A 10221-nucleotide genomic window follows, 5' to 3' on the forward strand; every position below is an offset into this window, starting at 1 on the left:
AAATATAAAGGACTGTTTCGGTCTCAGAAACGAACTGAAGTGTTACGAGATCCACTAAATCCTTTGTGCTTCCAGATGCCTCATCCTTTTTGCTTTCCCCCTCCCGCACCACAACCATCGCCTTTCTCAACTATTGGAGGAGACTATGACCTACAACCAGCGTACTTTACCAGTAAGTATGTTGTTGAATAACTTTATCTGTGTACCAAAGAAGATGCAGAAAATTATTTAGGGAAGGGAATAAACTGAAGTATGGCTCATTTGGTCAGTTAACTGTCTGTCATCATCATCATTTAACGTCCGTTTTCCATGCTAGCATGGGTTGGACGGTTTGACTGAGGTCTGGAGAGCTGGTGGCTGCACCAGGCTCCAATCTGATCTGGCAGTGTTTCTACAGCTGGACGACCTTCCTAATGCTAACCACTCCAAGAGTGTAGTGGGTGCCACCGGCACAGGAGCCAGTCAGGTGGGCCTGGCATCGATCATGTTCGGATAGTGCTTTTTACGTGCCACCGGAACTTTTCCTGAGTGTTTGTTATAGAATGTATTTCAGCTGAGGACCAGGAGGTGGTGGTAAACTGAATGATGGGTTAAGTCTTCCACCCATGAACAGAAACAATCTCTGTGATGGGCTTCCACACAGTTTCCATCTACCAAATTCCATTTACAAGGTTTTGGATAGTAGGAAACATTCAGGAAAAGTACTGGCATAGGCCACATTTGATTGGTGCTTTTTACATGCCCCAGCATGAGAGCCAGTCAGGCGAACCTGACATCGGCCACGTTCTGTTGGTGCTTTTTATGTGCCACTAACACAGGAACCATTCAGCTGGATCTGGCATTGACCTCTTTCGGATGGTGCTTTTTTACATGCCACCGGCATGGGAGCCAGTCAAACGGAACTGGCCACAGCTACGATATTGGTTTTACTTCTTGAGCATATCATATCACCCAACGCATCAGGGGTATTCTTAACAGGGCCAGACATGCCTGGCTGTGATCTCACTTTAGTTACTGGGTCTTCTCAATCTGTCTGCTGAAGAAAGGATCAATTTTATGACATGAAAACTTAGTAAGAGGCCTTATGAGTCCTATGGTTTAGGAAAGAACAAAAAATAATCTTGAATTTAAGGACCTAAAGGAATCACCTTAATTTTTAGGTAGTAATACAAAAAAAAAGGGTATAATAGATAAGTCACTTTGGTAGATGAACTCCAATTTTTCATGTGGTTACACGTTCCTACCACTCTGCAATCCCTTTGAGACTTTGATTTTAGCAACAATCAGCAAAATCTTTAAATATTAGTGAGAAAACCAGAGAAAAACCCGTGTTTTACAAAAGAAGTCCCTTGTTTCCTTCAATACAGCAAACAGTAAATAATACATTCATTAGTTGGCTGCAAGTACACCTCATTGACAAGGCTCAACAAGGCCTAAATGCAGTTTGGCTTTCTCACCAGCCTCTGCTGGGATGGTTTTTCTTCTCCCTCTCATAGTGTTTTTAAACACAACACATCCATAAAATATTCTCTTTCAGGCAGAAACCACAGTTAACTGTGTGTATACATTACAATACATAGATGGCTTTTACCAAATTTACAATCCCACCCACCATCTCTGCAAAAAAAAAAATAAATAAATAAATAAATAAAACCAGCTTTATATTTTTAGAAAAATTGAGAGTACGTTGGATATAATCAGCTTTTAAAATTCAGTATTAACTATCTTTTGCAGCCAGATCAAGACTCTTCCGAGATCCATTCATGTAGGCAATATCAGAAAAGTAAGTTTACTTCAATCACTACTCACTGAGATCAAAGAAGATGAAGAAATTAAATCCCCCCCCCCCCCAGCAATTTTTAAATACAGATAATCCTATCAATAAAATATTAATTTTATTATAAATATTGATTTATGTAATTGATGATATTTTGTTTTGTACACAGTTTACCATATTTGGTATTGTTTGTAATTTCAAAATGTAAATAACCTCAGTTGCTTTTAATGTAAAATATATTGTTGACTCATGATGACTACTGTACATATATAAATGCAACATTGTGTAATAAAGTTTATTTATCTTAGTTTTTATCTTACTTTATTTTAATACAAGTTTCCAATAGGTCAATCATTGATTCATTACATTTCGGATAGTGAGAATTATAAAGGGAGTGCCTGTAACTCAGTGCAGAACAAATATTGCAAAGGGCTTTGTTCAAAGAGCACTGGCTTTTTTTTCTTCACCAAAATTTACATGGAGACACACATGTCTTCTTTCAGTTTTCATCTCATGAATCCACTCACAAGGCTTTAGTCAGCCCAGGGCTGTAGAAGAAGACACTTGCCCAAGGTGTCATGCACCTTAAACTCTTTCTCAAGCTTTTAAATCAACAGTGGAAGAATAGTGTCTGTTGTAAGCCAAAGCTATAGACCTTGTTTCCCAACACAGTAACGAGGTTTGATTTTCTGATTATTTTGTCTGTAGTTTATTTTCCATTCTATTCTACAAAAATTTTATCTGGGCGAGACAGGGTTAGGTTGTTCTATAAATTCAAATATTTCCTGGACTTTTTGGATCAGATTTTAAAATTTATCTTGTAGACACCTTTCTTCTAGTGTCATGTGATTAGCAATTGAATGGATACCTCACTAAAGAAATTTTATTTTTTATCTTTTAAGCAGGAAGGGAAACCAGCACCTATGACCTTTTTAAAAGGCCTCTGAGGCTGGTGGAATGGAAGGAGAGAGTGGAGTGGTGGTATTCTGAAACCTGGCTCGAATGTTTGCTAGAGAATGGACTCTGCTAAAGGCATTCAAGATACCAGGCGGTGGTGTGAAACCAGGCAGCAGATTATGTCTACAATCCCAGTAAGCTATAGCAGGATTTCAAACGCCACACAAAGAACCAGCACAAGGAATCGACCAATCCACTGCCATGGACCATAGCACTTTTTCTGTTGACCCCTAAAAGGATGAAAGCAAAGTTTACCTTGGAGCGATCTGAATTCAGAGTGTCAGAAGAAATATTATGAAGTACCTTATCCAGTGTGCTAATGACTCCTCCAACTCGTAGCTGACATAAAACACTATCACAATACTTTATCTCTGAAACCTGTTAACATATATCTGAAACGGTCTATATTCCAAATGAAACAAGTCTAATTAAATAACATTAATTGTTTTTATTAATTTATCTAATCCACAATGAAAAATAAAAAAAAAATAAATGCTTGCATATAAAAATTAGGCAGAAGCAAGTGAAGAAATTTAGAAAAGGATCAACAGATCCTATGAATGTCTTTTGTTTTGGTTTTGGATATAATGGCAGGCTTCTTATTTTTCCATGTGACTTGTCAAGTTTAATTTAAAGGTGATTGATGTGGGTGTTGTCTGGTCAGCAACATATATTTCTTGACCATTCGTTATACCAAGCTCTGAAAAACAAACAAAAAGAAACAATTGTAAAAGTAAGAATTGCTTACATTTAGTTCTCTCAATATTTCTTTGTGTCAGTGAAACATGGAAGAGCACCATGAAAATTGACAGCTAGATGTGTTCCACCAAAGATGTTTGAAAAGGATTCTTAGAAAGGACTAGTGAGACCACATGTCCAATGAAGACATTCTAAAGAGAACCAATACAAGACCACTTACCAAATCACGCTCGGAATGAAGATTAAAACAACCAGAACAACACCATTCTAAAACAGCTTTCAAATGGACACCACTGGAGGGTAAAAGAAAAGGGGGGGAAGACCGAAAACAGAATATTCATAGCCAACATGAGAGAGGCCAATATCACCATGACTGGATGCAGAGGAATAAAACCAGTGGCATCAACTTACTACTCAATGTGCTCAAGAGAATAGGAGATACCGACATACAGATGTACAGGTTTAAGATTTATAGGAGATGAGGTGAGGATGGGATTAAGCGATATTCATTCTTTCTTTTTTTCGTCCTTTTGTGAATGGTACAAGTGGAGTGGAACAAAATGACTGAGACTCCATAGATATGGATTGCTAGAAAGCATACATGGCACTTCCTATAATCATAATTTTAATATTCACTTTTCCATGCTTGCATGGATCAGATAGAATTTCATTGAGGCAGATTTCTTTTGTTTTTATAACAAGATGTACATCTTGTGGCCAGCCCTCATATTTCCCCATGGCCAAATAAGTTTGCAGAAGAGATTAGGGAGGGCATCCAGCCATAGAAACCACGCCAAAACAGACAATTGGAGCCTGGTGCAGCTCTCCAGCTTGTCAGCCCCTGTCAAACCCTCCAACTCATGCCAGCAGGGAAAAAGGACATGAAATGTTGATGATGATTTAAAACATGATACTGCTTGAAAATCAGTGATATTTGTTTACAACAAGAAACCACAAAAACACACAACAAGCTTCTTTCAGTTTCTGTCTATCAAAGTCATCATTCCTGAATTGAATAACCCTATTTCTAATCTGCACAAATGATAATCTCACAATAATTACTACCTTGCAAAGTATATAACGTGGCAATGTTAATGTTATTAGAAAAGTTTAGAAAACGATCTTCATCATCATTTAATGGCTGTATTTTACGTTGGCATGGGTTGCACAGTTTGATAGGATCTGATGGGCGCAAGGGCCTCATCATGTTCCAGTGTCTGTTTGGCATGGTTTCCGCTGCTGGATGCCCTTCCTAAATGCCAAACATTTTACAGCATGTACAGGGCATGTTTTTTATGCCACCAAGCACCATTGAGGTCACCATGCAACTTGCAAGACTACAAACCTCGAATGAGAAAGAGGAACTTTATGCTGGGCGAGTAAGGAAGAGATAGGGGTAAAGTATAAGAAAAAAGAGCTGAAGAGGAGCTACATAACCACTCAGATTTTAGAAGAGTGGGAGCAGGGAGCTGGAAAGTGATATAACAAGATGTCAGAGCAGGTGGCAACTGGGATAATCCAATCAGTCAACAATATGTGGAACTAATGAATAAAATTTACATAATTTAAAATTATCAATCATACCTTTTAGAGATTTCTTCAAGTTGTCTCGCGTCTTTACCTCAATTGATTTTACGGATTTCATGTACAGAGTTTTAGATTTTCCATCAATCACTGTAGTAATGCCAGGAGATTTCATTTGACTGCAAGCAGAAAGAAAACATTTTTGAATTAATATTTTTAAAAATATTAAGGTAGCAAGTTGGCAGAAACATTAGCATGGCGGGTGAAATGTTCAGCGGTATTTCGTCTGCCATCATGTTCTGAGTTCAAATTCCGCCTAGGTCGATTTTGCCTTTCATCCTTTCGGGGTCGATAAATTAAGTACCGGTTGCGTGCTAGGGTCGATCTAATCGATTGTGTCCCCCCCTCCCTAAAAATTTCAGGCCATGTGCCTAGAATAGAAAATATTTTTTTAAATACAAAGAATATAGCAGTGTGAACTATTCTCAGGAAAGAGAATCGATACATCATCCAATTATTTTAACTTCAAATGAATCTATAACTCTCTTACGCATATATAACATTATAGTGTTTGCCAAAGAGAAAACTCAGCTGCTTTAAAGACTTGGTCCTTCAGTTTCAAGCCTCTATAATTATTCCTTTTTAGTGCATCTCCTTTGCTCATTTGAGAAGTTGACAATAATAGTACAACACCTGTCACCGAATATAACACCTTTCTGCACTATCAGGTTACGAAGACAGCAACTATCATAGTATTTTCATTGACTAGCATTTTTAACATTGCAATAACTGATTCAGATAAGAGCTGCCACCTTTATCACCAAATAGCTTTTATCAACCATGCTGGAGCTAAGCTTAGTTGCTGGCCACACTTTTGTAATCTCTCACAATCTCATTCATATTCCTCAGGTAAACTTCTCTTGTAAAACTTACTTCCTTTCAAATGTCATTAGGAGCAAGTGCTCTAGTGTTGTTTTAAACAGATAGGTACATTTATTTCCAAGGGTGCCTATACTGTAATTTGGAATGACTTGTAGTTGAAATGTGTGGGACACATAACAGCAGATATCTGGGAGATCTGCTTTTACAGAAACCATATTGCTAATCACTGAATATAGATTGATAGAGGCACAAACATGGCTGTGATGGTGCGAAGCTTGCTCTCCAACCACGTAATTTTGGATTCAGTCTTATTGCATAGTACCTTGGACATCTATAGCATTGAGCTGAACAAAGCCTTGTCAGAAGGCAAATGTAAGAAACCGGTCAAGTGAGTGTTCTCTCTCTCTCTCTCTCTCTCTCTCTCTCTCTCTCTCTCTCTCTCTCTCTCTCTCTCTCTCTCTCTATATATATATATATATATATATATATATGTATATATATATATATATATATATATACATACAACCACATGAGGGTGTGTAGCCAATGGTTAGTGTGTTGCACTAGCAATTTGTTAAATTGCAGTTTCAATTCCCAGACCAGACAGTGTGTCTTGTTCTTGAGCAAAACACTTCATTTCTCATAGTTTTACAGTCACTTCAACACCTGTCATGTAGCACACTGTGCACCTGTACAGGTACTTGATTTGATGGAGCAAGTGAACTAATTTACAGCACAAACATTTGATCGCTATAAATGAATTTGTGCAGACCATTCAACAAAAAATTGCGACTCAAATCTGTCATCCATAACAATAAAGTCCACCACACACACACATTTATATGCATGTGTGTTTGTGAGTGTGTCGATGTGTACCCTTGACTTGACATCATGTGGCAGTTATGAATAAGCATCACTGTCGCTCAGAGGATGTTTGTTTCCAGTCTTCTGTGAGAACTCTTTGGGTTATGGTAAAGTATTACTTTGCTTGGAAACAGGTGAGGGTTGGTAACATGGAAGACATTTAGGCATAGAAAATCTGCCTCAATGAATTCCGTCTCATCAATGAAAGCATGGAAACGTAGACATTGAACGATGATGGTAAAAGGCACTTTATGCTTTTTCAATTTTCTTTACAATGTCAGAAATTAGGGAGACAAGTTGAGTGCTGTGTGTAATTAGTGTACAACCAACACACACAGGCATCCTTTAACTACAATATGATCCAAGACTGGCCTAATTCACAATGAAAAAAAAAAAAAAAAATAAATGCTTGCATATATAAATTAGGCAGAAGCAAGTGAAGAAATTTAGAAAAGGATCAACAGATCCTATGAATGTCTTTGTTTTGGTTTTGGATATAATGGCAGGCTTCTTATTTTTCCATGTGACTTGTCAAATTTAATTTAAAGGTGATTGATTGTGGGTGTTGTCTGGTCAGCAATAATGACCTCAATTAGACATTGGACATTTCAGACAACCTGCTGTCTAGTACATTAACAACCAAGGAAAGCTACATTAGACATTCGAATTCTATTTCATAATGAAAAACATTTGTCTTCTCTTGAATAAATAAGTGTTCAAAGTTCTTAAGAAGAAATCTTTGAAGATGTAGCAGCACCAGTGGTGCAATTATATCTTAAGAGACCAACTGGTAACAAAACAAACTCAATATCTGCACAATCATATAGACATACATGTGCATAGAGATGCTGTAGAATACATGGTTTATTTAAATACTGAATTCCTTTCCTTTAACCTTCTTAAGTCCCCTCCTAATGTTATTCATCATTATCATCATCGTTGTTTAACGCCCGCTTTCTATGCTGGCATGGGCTGGATGGTTTGACTGAGGACTGGCAAGCCCGAAGGCTGCACCAGGCTCCAATCCAATCTGGCAAAGTTTCTACAGCTGGATGCCCTTCTTAACGCCAACCATTCCAAGAGTGTAGTCGGTGCTTTTTACGTGCCACCAGTACGAGGGCCAGTCATGTATTTTATTAAAGGAGATTGCATTATGTTGAAATAAAACGTAAACTTACTATAATGCACTTTCTATAAGGTAATCATAAATATCCCGTAGTTTACTGTCTTCAGGAAAGGTCAGAGTCTGTGGAATGAGGCTGCAAGCAAGACAGTCTTCCTGGAAATAGAAACAGATACAAATATATGACTAATAAGAAAAAAAAACAAAACAGACAGAACCATCCACAAGAGCAGAATAAATAACCATAAAAAACAGATTCCTTAAAACTATTGGGGCATCATTTAAAGTTATATAAACTTTAATACCTCAGAATTTGGAAAGTGAGAAGAACTAAAAAGACAAGGAGAAAATTTTTAGGATATAGTTTCTTGATTGTAAAAGATTTAAGAGTAGATAATGTGTGTCAGTCAATGGTTTAAGGATATTTCATTTTTGTATTTGGTTTGCAAGATTTTTGATGTGAAGCAGTGTGTTGAAACAGATTGTGTTGTATCTTGAATGGGTCATTATGCCAATAATAAACACATACACTGATTATATTTCACATCTTTTGTTATTAGTTTATTCATTAACTATTTAACCAATTAACTAATTGATTATTTGATTAATTGTTCAAGCAATCAATCAATCATCTAGATTTGGCAAAGTCCTTTTGACACTATTCGTGACTTCATCAGCGATATGCCCTTTCTGTACTGAAGCAGACCTGGAGTAAATTGAGAGAGAAAGAGCATGTCACTGATGTGGTCGCGAATGGCAAAGACAGGATTCTGACAAACCTTGCTGATGATAGATTCACTGAACCATTCATTATAATTATCACCATTATAATCATGCCACGTAATAAAGCATCTGTGTTGGTGCCACATAAAAAGCACCCAGTACACTCTGTAGAGTTGCTGGCATTAGGAAGGGCATCAAGCTGTAGAAACCAAACTAAAACTGACTATGGAATCTGGTGTGACTCCTGGTCTTGCCAGTTCCAGTGAAACCATTGAACCCATGCCAACATAGAAAAAGGGACATTAAATGATGATGATGATGAGGTTCCATGCTGGCATAGGTTGGATGGTTTGACAGGAACTGATGCATCCAAGATGGGTTAATTGGTTTAATAGTCAACCACAAGTGAAATAGAACCAGAATATATTTTTACTATTAGTATAACAAAACTAGTGAGATACAACAAAGTTTAAAGTCATCAATTTGGGTTTAGATAAATGCTTTGTGTTTTGGTTTATTAACTTAAAAAAAAAAAAAAAATACTTCTGTTTTTTGTTCTTGTTAGATGACTGTGCAGTTAGGCTAAAGAAATGATTTTGTAGCTTTATAACGATGTTTACCCCTTAGCATTCAGATTGCTCTATCAAATGTAATGCTCATTTATTCACATTGTTTTGAATTAGTCCTGTATTACCTCATAGCTTTCACGGTTTCAATGATGGGATTGTTCATTGTTGTATTTTCTGAATGACATTGCAGAGTAGGTTTGATGGTTTGAAACTGGCCGGTTTGAACATTGTTATAATGTGGATCTTTGTCCACTTGTATGTTATTGTCAGCACTGTAAGATTCTTGTCACCACTATTATGTTGTGGCGGTATTCCGCGTCTTATTATCTTTGACTTGTCTATCATGCTATCGCTGATAGCTCCACAAGACAATGACTTTGAAACGTCTATCTTGACAGTAACTCAAACTCATATATATCATGTAACTGACACTGACTCCAACTGAGAACTTCTACAACGACTCTACTACCACTGACTGCCTCACTTTATAGTGAGACAATCAATAATACTTTCCCCACAAAATATCTAACTTGCTAACGGCTACAGTTTGGCGTAGATGTGAAGATTGCAGTAGAGGAGTAACTACTGTAGGGCTGCTTTGTAGACAACATTTTTTGTATTTCCTTCAGTAGCATAGATGAATAAGTTGTCTGGATGGCCAACTCTGGAACAACTGATGTAGAACTGTTCATGTGGAAAGCATGATGTTTGAAGGTCCAATCCGACAACTTTCAGTGATTGACCTTGTGATTTCTTAATTGTCATGGTGAAGGTGAGTATGAGAAGGAACAGAAGTCTCCACCTACGGTAAGGGTAGTCTGTTGGGGTTAGATTTTTTGGAATAAAAACAGTATCGCTTTTGTCATGTCCCATGATAATTTGGGCTGCAATGACATGGTCCATCATTTGTTTGACCACAAGGCAAATCCATTGCATAGTGTGGGTGTGTTTATATTGTGTAGGAGGATGACAGGGCAACCAACTTTTAAGTGTCGTCCACGCATTGTAGAAACTGTATAACTGTCACAACTTTGTATGAGTAAAAGCAGAGAATATTATATATAATATGGATTAATTTCTGAAGGCTTTTAAAAAATAATTAA

The 10221-nt window shown here is 37.2% G+C and overlaps 2 protein-coding genes across 7 annotated transcripts in view; one reads left to right on the forward strand and one right to left on the reverse strand.

Annotated features, from left to right (window-relative positions):
• LOC106883636 (F-box only protein 7) overlaps window positions 1-2999 on the forward strand; it is a 15959-nt gene extending 12960 nt beyond the window's left edge. For 2 of the 5 annotated variants that reach the window (XM_014934731.2, XM_052966882.1), the window contains exons 10-11: window positions 1-172; window positions 1735-2084. In XM_014934731.2, the coding sequence (XP_014790217.1) occupies window positions 1-172; window positions 1735-1769 (207 nt within the window). In that variant the 3' untranslated portion in view covers window positions 1770-2084. Of the gene's footprint in view, window positions 173-1734; window positions 2085-2679 lie in introns of those variants that run through there. The other 3 variants (XM_052966884.1, XM_052966883.1, XM_052966885.1) reach the window with 3 other exon arrangements.
• A 163-nt stretch (window positions 3000-3162) lies between these two features.
• The window catches only part of LOC106883626 (NEDD8-activating enzyme E1 catalytic subunit), a 79033-nt gene continuing 71974 nt past the window's right edge, over window positions 3163-10221 (reverse strand). For both annotated transcript variants that reach the window (XM_052966886.1, XM_014934724.2), the window contains exons 14-16: window positions 7882-7982; window positions 5018-5136; window positions 3163-3434 (exon numbers count right to left, since the gene is read on the reverse strand). In XM_052966886.1, the coding sequence (XP_052822846.1) occupies window positions 3334-3434; window positions 5018-5136; window positions 7882-7982 (321 nt within the window). In that variant the 3' untranslated portion in view covers window positions 3163-3333. The remainder of the gene's footprint in view (window positions 3435-5017; window positions 5137-7881; window positions 7983-10221) is intronic.

This window comes from Octopus bimaculoides, chromosome 4, assembly GCF_001194135.2.
Source record: "Octopus bimaculoides isolate UCB-OBI-ISO-001 chromosome 4, ASM119413v2, whole genome shotgun sequence".
NCBI lineage: Eukaryota > Metazoa > Mollusca > Cephalopoda > Octopoda > Octopodidae > Octopus > Octopus bimaculoides.